The sequence below is a fragment of the Contarinia nasturtii genome, unplaced genomic scaffold (assembly GCF_009176525.2).
Source record: "Contarinia nasturtii isolate CC-2019 unplaced genomic scaffold, AAFC_CNas_1.1 Cnas_scaffold_2806, whole genome shotgun sequence".
In the NCBI taxonomy this organism is placed as follows: Eukaryota; Metazoa; Arthropoda; class Insecta; order Diptera; family Cecidomyiidae; genus Contarinia; species Contarinia nasturtii.
In genome coordinates this window covers 1,379,899-1,404,803 of record NW_022200123.1, presented here as the reverse complement: position 1 = coordinate 1,404,803, position 24,905 = coordinate 1,379,899, and the positions used below count along the sequence as shown (strand labels likewise).

General features: G+C 34.3%; 1 protein-coding gene across 1 annotated transcript in view; it reads left to right on the top strand.

Moving 5' to 3' along the window:
- Nucleotides 1–3,262: 3,262 nt before the first annotated feature.
- The window catches only part of LOC116349157 (somatomedin-B and thrombospondin type-1 domain-containing protein), a 75,954-nt gene continuing 54,311 nt past the window's right edge, over nt 3,263–24,905 (top strand). The window contains exon 1 of the mRNA XM_031780453.1: nt 3,263–4,186. Coding sequence (XP_031636313.1) covers nt 3,940–4,186 — 247 coding nt within the window. The 5' untranslated portion in view covers nt 3,263–3,939. The remainder of the gene's footprint in view (nt 4,187–24,905) is intronic.

Below are 24,905 nucleotides of genomic sequence, written 5' to 3'. Positions count from 1 at the left end.
AATCGAAATTCTCCATGGAATTTATTTCGTTGTCAATTCTATAACAAATCGAATTTCAACAAGGATTATTTGTGTCATTAGCAATGTGATTCATTGAAAGGTACTTATGATAATAATGTGCCATCGTTAACGATCAACCAATATAATATTAATGCGTTTGCAAGAAGGTCGCACGAGCAAAGAAGAGGAAAGCGATTTACTTGAATGATTCAAGCGCAGAGATAATTCGAATTATCTATATTGTTCAATATGATAATTTTGTAACAAAAATGGTATTACAATATTTTTGTACAGTTTTGCAATGAAAATTTGTTACATAAAATTCCGTAAATTAAATCATGTTACCCACCAATTCTGATTTAACGCTCCATTCAATTTTCCCCATAATACAATTATGGAAATAACAAAGGAAGTTCATAGCAAATTGATTCCGAAACAAGGCAATTCCCTGTTCAATGAATGTTCTTAAATTAAGAAATTTAATGGGATAACATCGACTATTTGGATGGCATTGTTTGTAAATGAAACATTTTATGATTTCGAATAAAATTGTATTAATTGTGGATTCATGTCGAAATCATTTGGTTTTTGAGTAAAGTGCAACACATACCGAGTTTTTGTTACAATTTATTACGTGCAACCATATGAAAATAACATTTCATAAAAATGACCGATTCCATTGGAATTGATGATTGTGTTGCATGAATTCAATTATTTTTCGCACAATTTTTTTTGCACCAATTTAGAAACCATAAAACAATTACATGTTTCACATATAAATTCATTAACTATTTAATATGTATGTTTTTCTATTTATACAACAAAGCAATAGATCAAACGTGAGTTTTCAACTTAATTTGGCAAAGCACGACGATAATGACAGCTCGGCAACGCTCTATTAGAGATTAGTGCCGCTGGCAACCGCAGAACTATATAGAATCATATGGAGTCATTTGGTGGCGCTGGCAAGCAATTTTGCCTTATCGTCATGCTTTGTAATTTGGAAAAAAATCCCGTTTGCAGTAAGCATGTTATTAATATTGATTGGATTCCACTCATTGAGTGTTTGTATAACTCGAGGCATTCCAATGTACTACACTGCAACATGCACATTTTATTTGCTCTGTTAAATGCTTGTTCTGATTAATCAAATTACATCCATCATCAAATCGATTTGCAATTGTTTCGAATCATGGTTTTAATTCTGTTGTGAATGTGATATTTATTTGAATTTCATACAACGAAACAAGAGAGCAAACTCATTCATGATAGAGTGCAATGCAGTGACACAATGATGTACATTCCGCCTCCGTGACAGTACGCAATTTCGGCTAATAAGAATCGGCGACAAGCACTCTCCCAAAAACAAAAACATTCATAAGTATACACATCGACAGCAAATTACGCTATTGATTTAGTATCGCTCAAGTGCTCCGTATCGAAGTGCACATCATCGCCACCAATCGCCACATTTGTATGCCGATTTTAGCAATCCTCATTCAGTGACCAATACTCATCTGCACTATGCCGCATCAGAAGTAAATAAACGTTTATTAAAATAAATGAATTTCACAGAAACAATCAATTATCGTCAGAACCATTATATTACCATCGATCTATATCCGATTTATGCCGTTCTTTTAAATAAATAATTTTTCAATCGTTTTCAATGAGATTGCATTTTAGCGGAGCACTTTAATTTGTGTGCGTTGAGATGAAAATATATTGCAACAAAATGGAAATTGAATTAAAAATGGAAAATAAGTACTAAAAGCAACTGATTGATTTGCCGTAATTTATAATAATAATAAAAAAATTCACTCCCTATAATATATATAAATTCGAACATATGTTTTAACACGTTCATGTTACGAATATGTCATTGCAGTTGAATTTATTATATAAAAAAGTGGAACATTTTTCATAATGCACACGCGATAAATAAATCAATTCATTTTCATTCAGTTGATTTGATTATTTTGTTCATGTTCAACTTTTATTAAGCTCAAAAAATGCGTACTTCATTCATCAAAAAAATTACAACATGCTATTTAGACTCATTGCCGTCTAGTTATTTATAATGTAAACAAGTTGAATTACGTGCATTTTGTACACCACATCCCATGGGAAGTGTAACAGAAAAAAAATGAAGAGCAAATATTCTAATTCGTACCTCCAGTGAGCGGTATTCGCCGTTTTGACGCTTCAAAAAAAAAATTCCATGAAGCACTTTCCATTCTCAACTGCTACCAAAAAAATATCGAATTCACTGCATCCACACACCACATGAGAGTTGAAATAATGCTACATGTGGCTTCATATTTGATGTGAAAAATAGTTATTTTATTGAGTTTAAATGAATTCTGACATACCTGCAGCGTTTTTGTGACTTCCAATTATGCACACATCCAGTTCAGTAAAAATAACGCAGAAAAAATTGTACCGCAAAATGCCAGATTCGCATTACATATTGTAAATTTGTTTTACAAATTTCGTTGGCGCATTAATGTTTCAAACATATTTTTTTTCTATCCATAATCGAATTGAATGTTACCACCAAATGTTGTTTTTTAACCACTTTTTCATTCAGCTATTTAAATTAGCTTTTACATTCATTCACAACATATTTTTAAAGCAATCAATGACATTGTCTAACTCTTTTTTTGTTGCTGATCATTTTGTGAATTATAAAATTATTTAACTAGTAAATGAACCATTTTAATTAAAATGATTAGGTGGTTAACCGGAACAATGATAGAAATCATCACAAAAACCGTTTCCGGTGTAAAGTCATCGAATGTATTATATCGAATGAGCAAAATGAAATGGAATCGTCATATTCAATGCTCCTACATCTATGCCGATATGATTTAACATGTCATGCGTCACATGGTTGAAACATAATGAGTTACCGTACACTGTGTGTTCCTACGAGCCTTGTGATGTGTGGATACTGTTATTACATTTTCCTTCACTGCCGCTGCGCAACATGTATCGGCTGGTGTCGAAGGAGTGGAATAACGTACAACAGGCGAGAAACGAAAGAGAGATAGATAGTTACGAGTGAGAGAATTTGTTTGCATTGAGCATAGCATAACAACATTCCGGCACACCGAACCGCGTGGAACATGCAGGAAGATACAATGCGAGAGAGAGCATTTTATGTGACGGAGAGTAAAAGTGGGAGAGAAAAATGGAGAACTTGTTTCATGTGTGCTTCTCAGTTTTTAAAATTCTAAACAAGAAGCAACAATATGAATAGTCGTTAGAATCATTCATCGTGCGAACACCGTACGAGACGGTCAATACACTCCTGCTCTCTGTGTGTGTCAATATTTCATTTCGATACGTGATACACAAATTCTTACGTGAAATCATCAGAGTATCCGTTGGGATAGTCTTTGTTCAAATTCTCAAAGTTCTTCAATAAAAAAAAATTCGCCGCATTGCTAAAAGAGGAAAAAAACATTCTTCAGAAATTTTTTGACGGATTGTAAAATCTCATAATCTCATTAGTTGGAATAAAATCCGATTTGACATTAAATGTGTGCTAAAATTAGATTTTAGCAACAAAAATATATACATCCAAGCATCGAACCATTCTCAGTGGTCGCTACTTATATTTAATTAAAACTGAACATTTGCGCAATAATTTCATTGCTCTTGTTTGTTTCGTTCGTCAAAGTTTATGTTGAACATCCATTCGGTTGAGTTTGTTTTGTGTTTGTGCCTTTAAACAAAATCAACAAACGAAGAAAAATAATCTGGTGCATAAATTAAGTGTCAATAAACCAACGGGCGACAACATTTATTTCAAAGTGATTATCTACCCATTCGAAATCGTTTCCGTGCAATTTCGGATTTTGTAGCGAAACGAAACGCAAACAAGAGTTCATTCTAAAATTAGAAGAATAAAAAAAAAGAAAAATCACCACAAAAATGATGTGCATCATGAAAAGTGTGTTTGCTGTGCTGTTGGTCGGTTCGATGATTTTGGTGAATCGTGTTGAATGTGGATCGTGCCGGGAATCGTCATTGTGCTGCAATGGTCGTGATTCATCGTGCGTTGTACAAAAAGCGCCCATCAATGCAATTATCGAAGATTTAAATGACAAACCATGTTACTGTGACCATGCATGCTTAAGACTTGGCGATTGCTGCACCGACTATCATCATTACTGCGGTGGTAAGTTGAAAATTCACTTGTAAACACTTTACACCAACTCAATTTATCGATTTTAACAAATTTTCATATGTTGAATTTTTGATTTTCGTCGAATATTTATTTTGCAATGATTATGCTCAAATAGCGATCACAGAGATTTACGACGCATACAAACAAATACGGGGCGGGGTGAGGGTTAAATTATAGCGTGCGTGCTTATTCGTATACTTATCGATATCAACAAACGCTCATTTAAATCAATTGGCCCATTAATAATGTTTGCGTGTTGGATAATGTATCCAAATATAGCCATTATTGATTTACGGTATATTTCAATCGGTGCGGATATATACACATAAAACAGTTGATAAATGGAAAATGGCTGATTTAGCGGCAAACGATTATTTGTGTGCTAGAGTGTGTGTGTGTTTGTCGTATTTAAATATTGGGTCGTAAGCAAAATTGTGGTAGAAAAAGTAATGCCAAAGCAACAGCCAAACAAGAAAGTTTTTCCATGAGAAAATTGTGCCGTTGTAAAATGTGTGGTGCTTTTGTTGTTTGAATAAAAAATTTGTCGACAATTTGGAATGAGAAGTGGATGTGTTCAAACGGAGATTTTCTAACACATACCATTTGATCCGACAAAAAGTTTGTCCACGGTTCAAAGTGCTCCCTTTTTCTCAAATTGTATGATGTGGCATTAGAGATAACTCTGGGTTATTGACTGCGACTCCAGTTAGTGCTGCTGGTTTTTCTCCTCTCTTCACTATAAGAAACACGGAAATGCTAAATCCCACAAAGAAACAGACAAGCATGGTTTATTTATCGGAACTCTTCATGCATACAAATTGAGTTCTAGACCATTAGATAACAAATCCAAGGCGAAGAGAATGGTTAATGAATTGATTTGGTCGCTTTTTATTGGCAATGTGGCACACCAACTGTGCTTTAACTTCATTCCATCCGCATTCAAAAGATGGAAAACTTTTATTTGCTAATAGATTAACATGAGCCAAAAAGATAGAGAGAATACACACACCATGATAATAATCTGCAATTCAAATGGATTTACAGAAAGCACTGTGTGTCCACTTTTAATTCTCTGTGGTGATTGTGATTAAAAGCAAAGGATATTCTCCATATCAATTCATGTGAAGAGGCATCAGGTGCATTTTAATAAAATTTTATTTGTGCTTTGGCTCAACCATTTCACTCAATTCTCTGGGTAAAAATTCAATTTTCGTAGTAACACTTGACAAATTAATAAATAGCAGGATTGATTCAAGTGGTTTTGCATGATCAAGAATTTCAACAATTCATTTTTTGAATTACAAAATGTAATAATTAAAATTCTCGGCATTTTTTAGCTTTTCAACATGTTTGCGGATAAAATCACGTTGTTTTTATATATAAATATTTGATGCATGCATGAATAATGGAAATATTTTAATTTTTTTGTGTGCGTCAAAAATGCATCAGATGTAATCAGCGGCGCTCATGTTGCGTTTTTATTCACTAGACAAACAATGGCAGAGATAGAAAGAGAGAAAGAAAGCAACAATCATCAGAAACACACCTCAGGGAGCATTTAGAGGAAATGAGTTTTGCTTGACATTACAACGGATGCATATGCTGTCAACAGTAGCAGCAGCAGAGAAATGTCACATCAACACTGAAGCACAGGGCTTAAGTGTAAAATGCCAGTGTCCGATATGATGTAAAATATTCATTGGCAACAAAATTGTTTACTGTCATTGCCAGACACAATACGAAAATGGAAGTACAAAAGAAGAAAGACCACCACCGTCTCCTTGTATTGTTGTTGCAAATTTTGCGGTTTGGCTGTTGCCGCCAGTTTGCAACATTCTGTTTTTGGTTGTTGTTGTTGTTGTTTTTTTATTTGTGATTCATGGAAAATTTAATTATGCATCGTTGAGCTTTTTGTATGACATCGATGTGCCATTATGCTATTGTTGTCACTTATAACTGAGCGCGTTCGCTTCAAAATATGATACCGCTATAAAGAATGAGGTAAAATGAAATACGGTAAACAATGGAAAATTGCTTTTTTGCTGGATGCCAATTCAGTAACACTCAAAATCACGACAAGTTAGAAAATTTAAACCCGAAACTTTACCGCTCGCGTCAAAATTAATATCAACGAATATGCATGCACTTGTGGCATCACCAGGGGACACATTAACTTAAATGTCAGCTCTCGAATCTCGCTTTGGATTGGTTCATGCAACTAAACCGCCAGTTGATTTTTCATTTTCATCAGAGTGCACCAAATTAAAAAAAAAAACCACCAAAATTGAACGTAAAGTTCAAACAATTGCATAGAGAATTTATTTACGAAGCGCGGCACAAAAAAATGAACAAAAAAATGTGTGCTAGTAATGTTTGTGTATGGCGTAGCATATTTGCACTATTAAGTGAACTCATGCTTTAATTATTTCATAAATCGTGTAAAAGGCATTCTCGATTTGACGATGTGCGATTACCGCAAATGAATAGAGATGAAATGCACGTCAAACTGTGAAGCAAAATTGAATGCTGCATATTCAAATGGGAATGGTTCTTATCACATTGCGCCACATTTTGAAACAGATGCAACTATGGCAACAGTTTAATGTTTACATTAGTATGTGTATTTTAGCAAATGTGTGATAAAAGTCACGCATTCGAATTCAACTTTGATTTACTTTTGCATTTCATTTCGCTTTTTAAATACACCAATGCAAACAATATACCATTTTAAATGGAAGCAAGTCTTTTTCGCGTAAGGTGTACAATTCCATTTTTAATTGAATTGGGGTCGAGAAAATGGTGTATGCCATATACAAATATATGAACCAAGTAAATTCAATAAAAATAGCAATTTACATAATTTATAGTAATGTGTTTTTTTTTTGTCTGTGGGGGGAAACGCAACGGTGAAAGTTGATAGAAACGGTGTGTCTGCGGTTTGTTTGGTTTTCATTTTCGGAACAGCATGTAGGATATTCTTCGAAATATGTCTTCAATACATGCATGCCATGCCGTTTCTTTGCATCGCTGATTTTCCTTTTTTCACCATGTGAAATTCTAATTTCTTCATTCACACACACACATGATGTGTTTGAGCCCACGATCCATTTATTTTGCACGGAGCAGAAACAAAGGAAGTGGCAAAAAAAATTCCAACACTGGTGAATGCGCAAAGATTTATTTATTGTCGTTGCTCGAACAATTTGTTTTCCTTTTTGTGTATGCATGAATATTTTGGAAATTCCATGAGGGTGTACCAACGGTATTTGCCAAAGATAGATGGTAAGATGGAAATCCCGTATCCTTTCGCTTCCTTATTCTTCTTGTTTGCGTCTTGTCCTCTTGTTTGTGCGCACAATGTATAGTCGTTTTCAATAAGATCTGTTACAGCGAACTGTCAAAATTTTGAACAAACAACATACCCTCAACAAAATTCAAACCAAATTGACACGTTTAACTAAGGAGCCTTGTGTACTTTTGAATGGAAATGTGTTCCGAAATTCATTGTATTAGTTTGACAACACAGATCTTTTTGGAAACGACTATACATTATTTATGGTGGCTGTTGGGCAAATTATCTTGTTGCACTCTAACCTGGAAAACTATGAGATTCAGCAGTAAATTTGTACGTTGTAAAATAGAACATGCATGCTTATTCGCCAAATAAAATATGATCTTGTCGATAAATTCAGCTCTACTGTTTATGCTCAAACTCAGCCAATACATATTGCTGCTGAAATCACAAGTATGCCAGAAACACGACCACAAAATACAGGAACAAATCTTGTACATATTGGATTAATTGCAACACACACACGTCCATAAAATATCGTATACTCGAAGGCATTCGACAAAATGTTTGCGAAGAGTAAAATGTGCTTATATTTGCTCGTTACGTTGTTCAGCATCGTTTGCGGCGACGGCGTCGATTCAATGACAAAGTTTTCGAAAACATCTTACGGAACTTAAAGTGTCTGTCGAATAAATGAACCAACATGATCATAATATATTAACTCTATTCTATGCGCATCAATTTCGCGAATATCTTCCGTCGCTTGATGTACGAGCTATCATTAAAACTTTTGTCAGTTTCAATTGATTTGTATTTGTAATTTTTGTAAGCGAATATATCCGAATCATCCAGAGAATGGAATAATTTACCAACCGAACACATTCTTTTTTCGTTTTTTTTCTGCTCTCTTTCCGGCTGGCATCACAAACAAAATCAAATGCGAACTTTTGCCCAAGAAAATGTGGCAACAAAAGAGCGACTACATTGAATGGAAAAGGAAGTGATGGGAACAGGAAAGTTCACTGAATTGAATGAATCAAGTATTTTCTACCCGGAACACGGCATTCTGAATGCATATAATTCTCACATTTTGTTAAACAGTATAATGAGTCCGCGCCAAATTTGAAATCATGCCATGTATAACACGAAACGCACTCATTTTCGTCAACGCTTGCGAACCGAAAGAAACAGACGCAGGCAGGAAAACTGTAATTACATGTGTTTTTTCTCTCTCGTTCATTCACATTAGTTGATTGAAGTATTCATTTTCACGAATATCGTCAGCGATGCCATTTAAATTAGCTTAGACGAACGCTTTCAACCACTCCCACAATTTCTTTCCTGTTCGCATGAGTACAAAAGCGCCACATGAAAAATTGCATGCGTATTTGTTACAAGCAAAAATGAATGGGAAGTCATTAAAAACTGTATATTTGAAAAGCACCAAGGAAATTAGACCGCTGAGAAATGGACACGAAGCGGCAGCATACAAAAACAAAAAATCACATTTTAAACTCGAGAAAATTCAAAGAGTCTGTTCGGCGAACATTATAATGTTGTAAATATATTTACTTTTTGTTCAAAATGAAAAGGAAAAATGTGAAAGACAAAAACCTGCCACCGGAAAAAAGTGCTATCGCAAATTGCGATAAAAATGAAAATGATGTGTTTCTTTACCTCAGATTCATATCGACGTTGTTTGCATTCACACGCTTCGCTGCAATTGAATTCATGAAGAACAGAAACATGACCAATAAACAATAACAATTCGAGAAAAAAAATCATGCATAAAAAATTGAAAGAGACTTCAGATGGTTGCCTTTTCATACATTTCTCACCAATAGTAAATGAAGCAAGTCTATCGACGATTAAATTTTTGTTTGTTTTTTTTTTCCTTTCATTTCCATCTGATTGGACTCATCATTTTCTGATATGCTTTACCACTTTTTTCAAATACATTTTCAATATGAAGAGAGAGAAAAAAAAAACAACACGACCACTGAGAATTGTGATACCATCATTCGAATGGAAAAAGAAAATTGGAAACAGGAATTTGTGCTATGCCAATAAAAGAATTGGAGCAATTTTTTAATGATGTACTTGCATTTCAATGTGGCCGCATGGTGTTTGGAGAATTTTTTTTTTTTTTTTTTGTATAAACTTTTTTCAGTAAGAATATGAAACCAATGCTAGATTGAGCGAAGGAAAAGGTTGAAATTGAAGTTTTTCTAATTGATTTATGTGGTTGAATTGGCAAAAAATCGAAAAATGCTGAAAAGTAGAAATGTTAATTACGATGAGATTGTTGATTTTCGCTTTCATTTGCACACTTTGCTTGGTTTGACATTGAGTTTTTCGTTATTTTCTTCATTTTGATGAGAAGGAAGCCAACAATGAATCCAGAGGTAATGCACGAAGAAGAATCCAAACCGAAAAAAGGAATAACCCAGATTTATTTGAGAAGGAATCAATTTTGCATGTATTTACTTCAATCGCTTTTATTTACGCAATCGAATCATTTTTGAGTATCACCGAGGTGGATAAAAAATTGTGATAGCTTTGGTTTCGAAAATGGCATTATAGCTTATTTACTGATAAAATTATTGAAACCAAAGATAAGGAAATACACCACACATGCTTACCATTTTCATACGAAATTTATTCAAATACATTCTCCAAGTTGATTCGTGGTCCTCTCTTCATCTAACTGATAAACTAGATAGTGATGATAGTGTAATACCGATGTACTGATACATTGATTGAATTGAATTCGGTTCATTTAAGTAAAAGCCATTAGCAATCATATTTGTTGTAACACATATTCATTCGTTCGCGAATAGCAATTCGTACATTGTTACACGGAAAAGAATGCAGAAAACTATTCCAAAAGTTTGCTTACACAAAACAGAAATCCATTCAATTACAACAAATTATTTAACATCAAAGTGTGGTGTGTACATTAATAAGAGCTACATACGTATGAGCTACTGTATAAATTCGGAACAATTTCAATTTGAGCATATAGAATGGGCATAACGGTATGCCAAAAACATGTGAACGAACCAAAGAATGGATATAGATTCTATTGATGCAGAGAAAGTTCAACACAGGAATTTGCTCCGATCACTTTGTATTAAACAATGGAATCTCAATAGCTTCAGGTGAATAGCATGTCTAAATACAGAAAACCCTCAAAATCATTTTCAATATTTTCAGCCAAATTGTAGAAATTTTCAAAATAAATAATATAAACTCTCGACGAACTCCCATAATTCGGATTTAAAAAAGAAAGTTATTATTAAATAATAATTGAATATGTTCTGTTGCTAATCGGAATACTGAAAGGATTTTATGAAGAAAAAAAATCGATAGATACTCAACACCCGCACACACACACACCTGAAAGAGCGGATTTTAACCAAAAACTCTGGTAATCTTCTTATGTTAATCTCTTCGATTCAACTTTACGAACAAAACGAACATAGAACAGTTCATATATTTTCTAATTTGGCTTAAATAACTTTTAATCTATTATTACAATGATGACGATGATGATGCAATGAACACGATGTTTGCCATTTTACTAAATTCATTTTTCATTATGATATAATTGATTTTCGTGATATTTGATTATTATGATTCAAGTGTAGTCAGTATATCAGTGACAAGATCAACTTTAAATCCAATTAGATGCACTTTGACACCGAAAAATTCGTTGAAGTTCATTATGTTTCAACGAAGTGTAAAATCAAATAGAACAGACGAAGCGAATGGAATATGTATTGAAATGTTCTTCCATTTTTCGTCTGCAGCGCTTTGGCTCATCGTACAATGGATGGCAGAAAGTGCAAAGACAATAAAGACGTTGGTTTCGTTCACTTTTGTTGCATTGTTATTAACACCATCTTAAAGAGAATTTGTGAAGTGATGATACAGTCACATAATTCGAAAGTGCAATGGAATCTCTTAAATGAATCAGTTATGCGAATGAAATTCGGAATTTGTCGTACTACTAATGATAATCACTCTGTTGACGAAATAAAGCGTAATGCTCAACAATGAATGGATTAAAATAGTTGGGTTATTTAATTAAAAGACATTTTACGAATTATTATGATGATACTCGGTGCATATTGCAGAAAATTTACATTTCACATTTCAATTAATCAAGTACTTTTGTAATTTAAAACTTGGATGTCAATGGAGATGAAAAAAAAAAAAATGAAACCAACTCAATGAGTGTCGATCCAATTTTGCGTGGTTTCATGCGGGATATCATTTATTGTTGATTCGCGTCGTCATCATCATTCGACACATTTCGAATTGCAACAATGTAAAGTGATCTTCAATACATAAAAAAAAGCAAAAGTGTGGGTGAAATCTTTTTTTTAACACCAACCATAATTTAGTTGTAGATCTGGGTCACATCAACCAGACTCTATTTCTCTAATTTCCATGCCAAGGCATTGCAACCAATCTCCTCATTTCAATTCAATTTTATCAGAATAAAATATAAAATCGGATCGAAAATCGCAACTAAATCTTATTTGCGGATTTGTTAGTCTTGTATCGAATGGCGTCATCAATACATCAAAGACGATTCGTGTATACATATCGAAAAGACGAATCAAAAATGTCATCGAATCAATGGAATTTGATACTATACGATTTTGATTTGTTTCACAGTTTGCGCACTCGACAATAATAATAGCTGGCAGATATGTTCGTTGTTTTTTTCCTTTTAATTTACCGGTTGTCAGTAGATATCCTTCTGTAGATCAGCGTTTTTTTTAAATCAATTCTCCTTTTTCGCCAATCATCAAAGGGATTATCAAATCAACCAAAATAAAATCGAAATAACAACAATAATATTCAATTTCAGACCAAAATCAAATTCAATTTCTGTTAAATATCAAATGCTTGGAAAATAAATATACTTTAAAACAATTCAAAAAGATATCAATGCAATTGGAAAATAGATAAAATCAGCGGCAGAGAGATCGAACAGAACCGAAATCGATATGAAATTGTAAAAATCCCTTCAAGCGAAATGTGTAATTTCATCATATTTTGGTGTGGATGATGGTGCCAGTTTGTACTACTTCGAATCTACGTGACCGAACGAGTGCAAACGTTTGTGCGAAATATTTTTTTCTTACTTCAAGACAATTCTATTTTCTAAAGAAAACCGCATCACAACAAACACACCGAAAAAAATGCTCGCCTAAACATAGAAATATAATGCGATGTACATAATATCGAGCACATTTCAAGTTTGTTTCGGTTTTCATACAAATAAAGAAAACACACATCTAAATACAGTTGAAGAGATGATTTCTCATGCGATATTATGTGTGGTGGCATGGTATTTGGAATGCCATTCGTCGGATTGACTTTGTTTTTGTTTTTGTCGTGCATAATTTAACTTGTGATTTAGACGTTTATCTTTTGGAGTCTGAAGCACGAACAACCCAAACACACATATGCAATTTGTGAAGCATTCTGCGGAAAGTGTAAAAAGAAGCATCAGCAGCAACTACACAAATCGAAAGCATGTGAACAGTAGCTTGAGTGGTTTGGTTGCATGAGCCGGTCGTTATATGTCATTTTATAACAGCAACAGAAACACACACACGCACACACTCACATCTTATATTTGTTTTTGCCAACATTTATATATATATAAAAAATGTGAACGCCATCCAGTGTGCATGCAGTATACGATTTCAAGTAAATTCAATATTATGTGAGTGTCATAAATTTATTTAATTCTCAATCGCATTTGTAGTTATTGGTGCAGACACGATCGCACGACTAGACTTTATCTCAATTTATTTGCTTGAGTTGTGTGTTTGTGTGTGCGAGAGAGTGTGTTTGCACATAAACTACCCACGGATAAAATGATATTTTAGGAAACATGCTGCTGCTGCTGCATTGAATGCAACCAAACGACAAACGTTCTTCATTGAGTTTTGAGGTTTGTGTCATTGTCTTCTCTTTGTCGTCTGCATAAATCCATAGTTTTCATCGAAAGGGATATATAATCGGTTTTTGTTGCGATTTGTTGGGTGTGTTCGTGCGAATGGCCTGTCATATGAATTGAACGTTATGCATTTTCAATTTTAACTTGAAACTCACTTGGATTGAAAATGAGCATGCTGAGCTTGAAAACCACTTGCACTTCATCGATCGATCGGTCACACCACGCAATCATAATTATATTTTGTTTGTTCTCACACATTGTCCAACACACACATACAACCACATCGGACGGCCATTGTCCCTTTGGAATTCCACTTGAACACAGCATGGCCTTTCAGCACAAGGTTATCCCAGCCAGGTATCTTTTTCCTATTCGGCTTTGCACTGGCATTGTAATGAACACGATTTTGCGCACCTGAGCGCATAAGGACTCAAACATAATATCTATTTGTGGCTTGGTCGTTTATCGCATACCATCAAATACAGATCTTTTTGTTTATGTGCTCAAAATATTTTAAAGTCGAAAAGAAAGCAACACCAGCACCACTCTAAGTACATCGCACGGCATTCTTTATTTTTTCTATTGAAACGTACAAAATACAAAGCGATAATACAAAACAGAGCTCTTAAATTGAATGTGTGTGCATTGAACGTTTACGAGGAAGCGGATTTTGTGATGGAAAACATATGTTTTTCTTTCTTCTTTTTTTCATGTAGGTGTGTTACTGTTATTGCTATTGTTATCGATTCACGCTTGAGCTCACTTGTTCGTTGTGTGCCGTGTCTTGCTCGCAACTCTTTCACTTTAAGTCTGCATTCCATTTATTTTTGCTTGAAAAATTCAATTGAGTCTCTTTTTTTTACTTATTTGCCGTTACCGAAAAATGTTCAAGTATGTGTGCATACAGATTGAGTTTGTTAGCAATGAAAAAAAAAACCGGCTACATGATAAATATAACAAGAATAATATTGCTTAATGTTCACTTCTTAAGAGGTTTAGAGTTTTCGACGAAATTTGGCTGCTTCGCTTGTGTGAAGTTTAAATACCAGTCGCTTCAACCATAACAGCTACTGCATTCCATCGGTATCTCCCTCATTGTCTCCAATGTGTGTGTGCATTTCGGATGAACGTAAACATGTGATACAATGAAAGAGAATATGAGAGTATGAGAATCTCATAAGAATTGTCTTCGAATAAAGATGTTTTATTTCGCAGGGAACGAATAAAATTGCATTAAAACAAGAATCACATATATTTAAAGATATCTGGCAGAGAAAGAGAGAGAGAGAAGAGCACATTTTTAGTATCCATTTCCGAGCCGTGTAAAAATCATGGTAAACTTTGTTTTGTAGACAATGGGTGTGTGTGTGTGTGTTTGGCCATAGATTAGGCGATTAACTGAATCGCGTTTAGGGTTATAAAAATACGTGCATAAAATTCTGTTTCATATGACCAATCATATTCTTTTTCAGTTTAATCCTATCTGCAATCTCTATCTCTATGCGCAAAGAGCTATCATCTTCACAGTGGTCGTCCTCTCTGAATCATCTCTCGCTCAAAATGGAATACAATTTAAAGAAACATTTTAAAAAAGGGAAAAAAAATATTTCATCTCTTTTCGTTTGTGTATTGACTTTCGAGAGAATTAAAAAAAAAAACAGCCAACGCAAACCCAATTCACCATGTTCAAATGAGTGAATCATTTGTACATTTTATAGCGCATCGAACGACTTTGACGATATTTTTCTGTATTTTCTTTTGGTTGGTCTTGTTATTGTTGCGGGAACTTCGTTTTTTTTTCTCTCTTCTTAATACACAAAACCAAAACGAAGAGTGAGCGAAAGAGAGAGACAGTATGAAAAAAAGAGAAAAGAAACATACTTGAAATCTTTCATAAATTACCTGCAAAGTGTGTATTTAAAAGCATTTATGGACGAAAAACAGTCCAGACATTGAAAAAGATAAAAGGTACATGCAGATGCAGAGCAGCGAGGAGAGAGTGAGGCACAACTGTAACAAGAACAAAAAGATGATGAATAAAATGAACAATAGCCATTTCAATTGAAGCGACAACTGAACCACGCCAAGAAGAACAGCATTAAAACAACAAAAGATATTGGAAATAAAAAAAGTGAACACTGTTTTTTTGTTGTTATTTTCTCGCATTCGTTTTCTTATGTCTTCGGTCGATACAAAGTTATTCGAAAAATGCGTTTAAACTTTTTTTTTCTCTTTCTTCGGTTCGCTCCTCGAAGTTTAGTTATATTTGTTGTCTTTTCAGCAGAGCAAAACTCAAAATAATGAATAGCTGAATTGATGTAACAATGATGCTGATGATGCCGTTAGGCGTTTGTCAAAATTTAAATGCACAATGTGTTTGTTTATGGGATACAGAATGGATTACAGCAAAAGTAATTCAACTTAAGCCTTTTGGAGTCCCCAAACAAAACAAATCGTCACACTACAACACTTGATGCGATGAAAGTGAACGACATCATTGTTTGGGTTTACCTATAAGAGGTTGAGAATTCATTGAACTTGTATAGTAGAGAATTGGGCTAATACAGAGCTCTTCGTATTGTTTGCCTCGTTGAATTTATTCGAAGAAACTGTTGTGTATACAACCATATGGATGCACCGTTTATTCTCTATTTCCATGACGGTATTCTTTGTCAATGCACATTCTTCTATTGTCAAAAGACGCGTTGAGATGGTATGAAGTTTGCCTTCAAGGGGAAAACATTGACTTAATTTGGATCGATCGTCCTTTTCGACTGACGGTCGTCTGGCATCAAATCAAAAATTTCCAAAGAAATCATCGGTCAGTCAATTGACGTCTAATTTTTGTGGCTACTTTCAAACAAATTGACATGTAGCATCTCTTGTAAGTGACAAAAACAGTCTTAAGGTAAATGTTTACTTGGCATAACGATGGTATACCTTATAGATTATTCAATATGCCTATTTCTCTAGTATATTAGAGATAAAACGATGTTCGAGCCGTAAAGTGTGTTGTGGCCTGATCACAACCCACGTGAATGAACCTTTTATGTTTGCCGATTTTGTTTGTCTGCCGAACAAAAAAGAAATATGTTTGTCCTACCGTTTGTCTCGCAGCAAATATACATTCACGGCGTCTACATTCGAGCCAGTTTTGTCTTGGCAATATTTTCGGTTCAATTATTTATGCATGTTCATTGTTCATACTGAATACCAACGGTTGTTCATGGGTGTGTTGGGTGTGTGCATGTGTGTTTCTCACCGTTTCGAATTGTGCACCAACTGTGCGAACAAAATTAAACGAATTTATGAACACATTCAAAATTAAAGCACACACATACACACAATTTTAATGCCAGTCAATTTTGTCGGCTTAACATATGTAACAGTGATGCTTCATCCTCTTATCCTTTGCGCATTATATGTATTTAGCACACTAAATTTTGTGGGTGGATGTTGTATGGCTCTTAATACCTTGTGTCAGCATCTTTCACAATTTTCGACATTACCATCTCATCTTCTCACATTTTGTCTTCGATCTCATACTTAATGCGCAAGTGGATACACCTCTTTCGTGTCTGCGATGCATAATATCATTATAAAATTGTTGCCGCTGCGCTGCCGTTGCCATCGCTGTTGTTTATATGTAACAAAGTTATAATTTAATCACCTGAATATTGCATCAAGAGAAATAGAGACAACGTATTCATATATCCATACGTGAATTACACTCTGAACGTAAACAACAAACTAACACTGAATATTTTCGGTTTTAGCGTGCTTTTTTGTGGCATCTTTATATGATTTGCAGTGGAATTTTCTGCTTTTGCCCAAATCATTACCCTATATTAAGTGAATTTTAATGTTTGTTTTGGTTTGTTTTAGCGTAATGAACTTCCGTTCTATATGAAGAATTTACTTTGATTTTTTGTTCTTCCTCATTTTAGCCAACATTTAATTTAATCACAATGCCTAACCAAATAGACCCGAAACATCTCGACCCTCATTATTTTATGGCTTTTGATCCTTTCGAAAAATAAAAAATATAAATTACGGGTTCAAACCAAAAATAAATTCGTTAAAATTACAGACTCTACAGCATTTGATGTTTGGATATCCTGTTATTAAGTATACCCGCCTTTTTCAATCACTTTATCAAGTCTACTTATACATAGAAACTTATTATGTTTGAATGAAATCGATTGGATTTTTTTGTGCCTTCCACACTTCATTCTATTCTACAAGGTACAAGTGCATTTGCTTTGTGCATGCTCGAAAAAAGGGCGACAAAAGCAAGTTTGAATAAAGTCGACTTTGCGAGAAATGAACTCCAAATTCCGATGATGATGACATTCGAGAGAAGAAGTGCAAAGCTTGAAGAGAAAATATCTGTCACTACATATTCAAAGTCAATTCGTACGCTCAAAGGATTCTGTGCACTTTAAGACACATATTTTTTTTTAACTCTCGAAAAACCTACATGAACGATGAATATGAAATGCCGTTATACCAAGAAAATGAAACAACCACGGGGTTATTTATCTTGACATATATCTTGACTTTATTGGACGAGTAAAAAAAAATATAGAGAAGAGCCAAATTCCAAATTTCTTTCTTTTGGATTATTAAATAGTCGAAAAAAAGTGGCCGCCTTAATTTCCATGTGTATTTCATACTGTAGACAATTTTGAGATTGACAACAGCAGAGGTACTGGTTATAAATTCAAATAGAAACTTGTTATTCGGCTTACAAAGTTTCATGAAAAATAAAATTGCATTTTATATTTGCATGTTTCGGAAGTCAAAGTTTTTTTCACAGTTCAACTTATTCATTGGTACAGTTGATAAGTTAGAATGATGACATAAGTTCTTTGTATAAATTTACAGAGAAAAATACGCATTGAGAGAAGATTGCATCATACCAAATTTCGATCATAAAAGCAATCATCTGATGTGTGTTTATATGCATATCGATAGGAATCTGTTGTTTTCATTACTCCAGACCAACTTATTCAAAATAAAAAGCAAATGGCAACTCTTGTATTACTTTATTTTTCAATTTTTCTTCCATAGATATTTATTTATAAAGTGGAACCGAATTTTTGATGGAATATCTCTCAGTAAAATTATGATAAAAATGTTCTGTTTTTGAAATATTATTCAAAAGATGATGAAAAAGTTAAATGGAACCAACTTTTCAATGAGCAACATTTGAAAATGGTTCACGTCACTTTCATTCTTGTAATTTTGCTCTGACAAAAACAGATTCATTTTAACTGACCATTACACTAGTTGGCTGGGGCTTGTGTTTTCTTTATATCTTTCTATATTTCCTGAAGGCAAACTATTATTTTTCTTTAATTTTGAGCATTCTAAAGAAGTAATATCTTAAGCTCTTAAGAATTTGAAGGAAATGAATTATTTTAACAAAATATTTTTGTAGAAAGTAATTTGAATAGAAAATATTTGGCTGTGGTTCGTGTGAACCCCCGCGTTGTTACAAATGCAATAATCCCTGAATTTATTGATTTGAGGTTTAACGATAGAAATGGTTTTAACAAGAAATTCGCCCTGAATGTGTGCACCTCTTTGAAAGTCATTATTGGAAAGTGTAGCACGCTCATTGACTGTGGAAAACCAATTTTTATCTGCTTAAAATTGATCAGAGCATTCAATCTATCTGTACTATCTTCTTTGATTTGTCGCACATACCAACGTTGGATTTGCTCTACTATTTTATTTTTCATCTCGTGCATCCGGTTCGCCTTTTCATCGTGCCATTTCAAATGATTACATTCATTCTTTACATAGCGACATCCTGTATTCCATATCTTTATCCTGATTCTGAAAGGCGATTGGCATCTTGAAAAAAAAGGAGAACGAGTTGAATCTTAAGAGTTCCATTCATGTGCGAAGGGCGAGGAAGAAGCGCTCAGAAAAATATAAATACGCTGAGAACGAAATTGTAAAAAGTGACAGTCACAAGACTCAAAATGAAATAAAAAAGATATTTATGCGATAAGTTGGTCGTGTTGGTCTCGTTCTTTGATTATACACTCATAAAATATTGAAAGTAGCGAAATGACCATCCACAGATAGAGTATGTGTCTTTCTACATCCGGTATTCGATGCGGGTCACATTACGAACGTTGCCATTTCTCTTCTCTTGGACTTTTTGCAACATATCAAATAATCAGTTTTTTTGCCTTTTTGCCCTCTATGCATTGAAAAGATTGAATCCTTTTGGTTGTGCCATGAAAGCGATATCTAAATATACATTTTGTTTACATTTGATCACATTCAAAATGTAGACGGCTGCGCCAAAAATGGAATATTTTTTATTTGTACGAATGCTAAAAAGAAAACATGCTATATTTTTCCATTCCCTTTCTGCATCGACACATCATCAATTCACGACAGCGGACGAGGACGAGGACGACGACGACGACGAAAAAACAGCAAACAGAGCCCCATGCAAACGCGATGGGTGACTGGTATAAAAATGTAAATCGTAGAAAAGCAAAGTCAAACGAATACAGTGCTTTTTTTGCACGTTTCACCATACGAAAATTTATCTAATGAAATTAGTTCTAATGGCATTCATTTTGATGGCTTTCCACTCTATACATTTGTAAATGCGTAAAAGGATCGATCGAGGTTGTTATAAAAGACGAGTCAAACATGAATAGCATAAGGAAACCGATAGCAACCGATTTTTTTTTGTTCGAGACTTGAACACATTTTAAGAGAAAAAAACTCACATAATCAATTTCCACTTTTTCGTACACAACTTCTTTGCGCAGCGTTTTTTCTTCAGTCAGCGCCTAGTTTGCTGAATAATTTAAAATGAACGAAGCAAAGATAATAATTTACCCGCCGATAGAACCATATAAAGTGTACATGATGGTGGTACTAGTGGCTTTTTTCTTACAATTTTCTTCAAATTGGCGAAGCGTCTATTAATTTATTTCGTGTCACATTAACAAAAATGTGCAATGTGTAACGAACATGCTAAGGGTGAGTGCTTAAGCACACATTTAGAGGGATCAGCAGATCGAAATGAGCCATTAGCATGCATGCGAAAAAGAAGTAGAAAAAAACCATCCATTTACAGTATAAATGACGCAATATTCATTAAATTGGAAATTCAAATGAAGTGCCAACGAAAAATCGAAAGTTCAAGTGGTTGGAATGATGATATTGCCAAAGTGATGAAAAGCACATTCTTTAAGGTTTAAATGCTAAGCTCATGACAATAAAAGCACAACAAAAGGTGGAAAGAAAATGAACTGAAATATAATAACGAAATAAAAACAGAAATATTGCGCTAGTATCCATGAAAACAGTCTATAATTGTAAGCAAATGTTGTTTATTCTATATGTGTTTGTTTCAATTGTGCAAATATTTTTGTTGTGTTGATGGCACTTCTTTCGTCGTTTCTTGCATACCATGGCACTTTGTGTGTCGAAACGAAGAATGGCGGTAATTTTTTGATTCATTCACACACATTTATATTCAATATGCGCAATTTACCCTCAGCGCACGATTCACGCGATTTCACAAAATAATCCCAGTGAATCTTTGCATGCAATCGAAATGACACACAGTGTCATTGTCGTATTCAAATGCCATATTGCTATCTAACCGTAATGGTCTCACTTTCAAATCTTTCGAAAGTGTATTTGGTATTCATGCGTTCGTTGCTCGTATACATTCGCCTTATCCACTGTCATGCTCTATGACATATTTAGAATTCTGTTTTAAAAAAAGGAGCGACTATACAACAAACGATAGAGCCAAGATAATGATAATGTGCTAAAAAGGTGACACTTTACAAACTTTTTATTATTTCTCTTTTCCGTGTTTTACTTGTTCGTTATTGTGCGTTTCTATTGGTTGGCATTGCTATTGCCACTTGTTTTAATGCACACTCTTCATTACAATTGCTCTCTTTTGACATTTATTTTTGTTTTCCGTTCTGTTTATTCATCCTATATGAATTTTCCTCTCTCTCTCTCAAACACACAAACACACGGTGACAGCAGAAGCAGAAGTACACCATTCACCGTTACGGAGACAAGAATATAGCAAATAAACCGAGGAGAATGGAAAACTCTTTCGTCTTTTCTTCAAAAGTTTTTTTTCTTTTCATTTTTTTATGGCCATTTTGAATGTACATAGATGCTTTAATAAAAATGATGCGAATGCGACGAAAAAGCATAAACATGTCTTGTTTGCAAGTGACATAGATGGGAAGAGTCAGTCTTTCCTCGCAAGTGTGATGGAAAATGAGGAAACTGTAGAAATGGAAATTTATGTATGAACACTTTTATGTGGGATGGTGAGCTGCTACTGCTGCTTAGGTGGTTGTTGTTGCTTAAACGAAAAGCATCTCTCCTTGAATGGATATGGTGGTTTCTCTCTGCGATGCCATTGTTGCTGTCATCATTCTTGCAAACAGTTGTTATATCACGTTTGGCATCTATAGTAGGCATTTGGCATGCCAACGTGCGGCAACGACATAAATAAATAAAGATGAAGCCTTTTATGTGATGCAAGAAAGAAATTAGGTGAGCAATAGCATCGTTTAGAATGACGTATATATGTGTCATTTGTGTACAGTGCACACACAATTGCGAATGATTGAAATATATATGGATGCAAAAAAACATCGAAATAATGATGATAATATGAGAGGAACAGAGAGTAGTAACGACCATTTGCCGATGAAAATTCACAAAATGTGCGACATTTTTCTTACCTTTTGATGAAATAATACACTCATTTTTGCCATCATTTTTATCTTCACGCGCTATGCATACGATCTACCATCATATATTATGTTGATTCAATGTGTGCTTGTGTATTTTAGACATGCCAGAAGGTAGATCGCGTTCGCACATACATATACGTTTTCTTAAATCACAATCACAAGGACGTGTTTAATAGAGCCACTTTTTGACTAACGAGTGCGAGCAAAGCAAAGACAGAAATCGAATGTTTTCACAGAAATGCGACGATTTACACATATGCAGATAAATTACAGTTTAATCTTTATGTGCCAGTATTCATTTTCTGTTTGTGGCATTCATCGTTATTTTTACTGTCTCCTCCTATAAATGTGAGATGGCATTGTGATGAATTCTTGACAATATGCACGCCCGACACAGCCGACGAAATAAAATGCTCATTATTATTAAACTGCAATTATACCTCGCAGCATTCTGTGTCAGCATGTCCGTGCGTCTGACGAACGTAAAACAAAACGTTGATGTCAACGATGATGATGCCGACAAATAGAGTGCTATTTTACCGCCATAATAAATTTTGGATTTTGTGATGATAATTTGCATTTAAAGGCACGGCAGCAGCAGCAGCTGTGTGTGTGTGAACACTTTTTCCTATTCACTAACTGTCAACGAGTGAAAGTGAGCTAATTTCGACAATGAAATGGCACATCACTTGAGCAAACACATTTGATATGGCCTGAATCTCTCACACACTCGCTGCCGGATAGAAAAGATGCTTTTTTTAATGACGACCATTTCTTTTCTTCGTGTTTTTTCATCTTCGTCGAATTAATTTGTTTAAACACACGACTTAATCCAATGAGATTACAAAAATCTATCGTATGTACACTTTGTGATAATGAGATTTCAGAAGATTGTTTTGCATTCCATTGAATTTTACTAATATCGCCGTGTCGTGACATTCAAGGTGCATTTCAGCTTTGTCAAAATGTTCGTTTGGAATTTTTGAAGGTTATTTGAACGAATCGTGATTCGATAACAGCCATTCGAAATAGCAACGCATCGCCAGAGATTTAATGGAAAACGCAGAAATATGCGGAAAAGCTAAGCGAATTTTTTTAGAGCATCTTCATTTTACATTGCTTTTTACGCATCAACACTCACGATGGTAATTAAATTACGCTGTTGATATTTTTTCCCTTGTTTTCTGAACAGAGTTTTGCTGACAAATACAAGTTGATCGCATTCATTTCTTCCGGGCTTTTCACTTAATATGCTCGGATGTAAAATCGCATCGTATTACTAACAGTTTGATCGAATGTTTGCGCTTTAAGTGAGGGGGAAATCGTATATTCGACTATTTTGACATGGCTGTTAAAATGTTTATTATGTTCGTAGACTGAGTTTCCATAGTTGCCATAATAATTCAATCGTATTTCAATGACTCGCATATTTGTAAATTGGGTCTATAAAATGAAATCCCCATACATATAATTCAGGAGCATATGTATTGTGTATATAGCAAACTCATAGCTTGTAATCGCCAATCAAGTCACTTCACTATACCGATATTCAAATTCAATTTGATGGATTTTCGAATGACGTCGACCGTTTGATAATCGCACGAATTTTGTGGCATGTCGAATGTGAGAGATTTTAGTCAAAACTGAAAATAAATTGATCGGCACTCGGGTCAAGTTATTAACGGAATGCGGAACATTCGTACACACTCCCAGTCGGTGCATGCACAAGTAACTGCAATAATGTGAAAGTTAATCGAGCATAAATAAAATCAAACGATTTACAAACATTGTGTACAAAGTGTTTTCAAATCGATTTATGCGAAAACATTTATTTATTCGTCGGGGTCGCCAATTTGTATTGAATTTCGGTTCGGTTACTGATTTTGGTCATTTGGATTTCAAATAATCCGTGCCGATTACACTCGGTCAAACATTTGATGTTCGATTTTGATTTTTCTCAAATTTAATATATATTGGGTATAGCTCTTTGAGTAACAGATGCTGTTGTTGCAGCAACCTAATTGAAAATTAATATTTCGTTTCGAATACATTTTATTGAATGGTTGAATTGATAAAAAAGAAACCATTGTATACCGAAAACCACCTGACTTTTGTTATTTCATTACTCAGCGGTCATCGTGTTTTCGTTTTCCACACACCAACATTTTCGATTATGTTATTGTATCAATTTTGAATGGGATGTGTTGTATTTGTAGTATACAATGTTTTATTACGAAAATTGTTGATATTTGAAACGTGATGAATGTTTTGAAAAAGTTGCTACAGTCCTTCGTAATATTAAATTACCACTGAAATGGTTTCAGCCAAATGTGGGTTGGCTATTTTTCGAATCCTTTTTTCTACAACATTTTATAAATAGATCGTCGATGTTGATTGCCGTGTGCAGCCAAGCATGAAGTACAATGTAAAGCTATTGTTTTGAAAAAAAAAAAAAAAAAAAGAATCATTGATTGGTTCGTTAGAGGCTTAGCGAGTTGGATGCGCACAACTGGAAATTGAAAATACGAAATATAGTTTCTAATTATTGGAATTTTGCGGCTTCGATCAGTTTTTTCCCTCTCGCTCCCTCTTTTGCCATTAACAAAATAGAAAGATGAAATGGGAAATAAATCAATAGCGCTCTATGCATATTTTCCCATG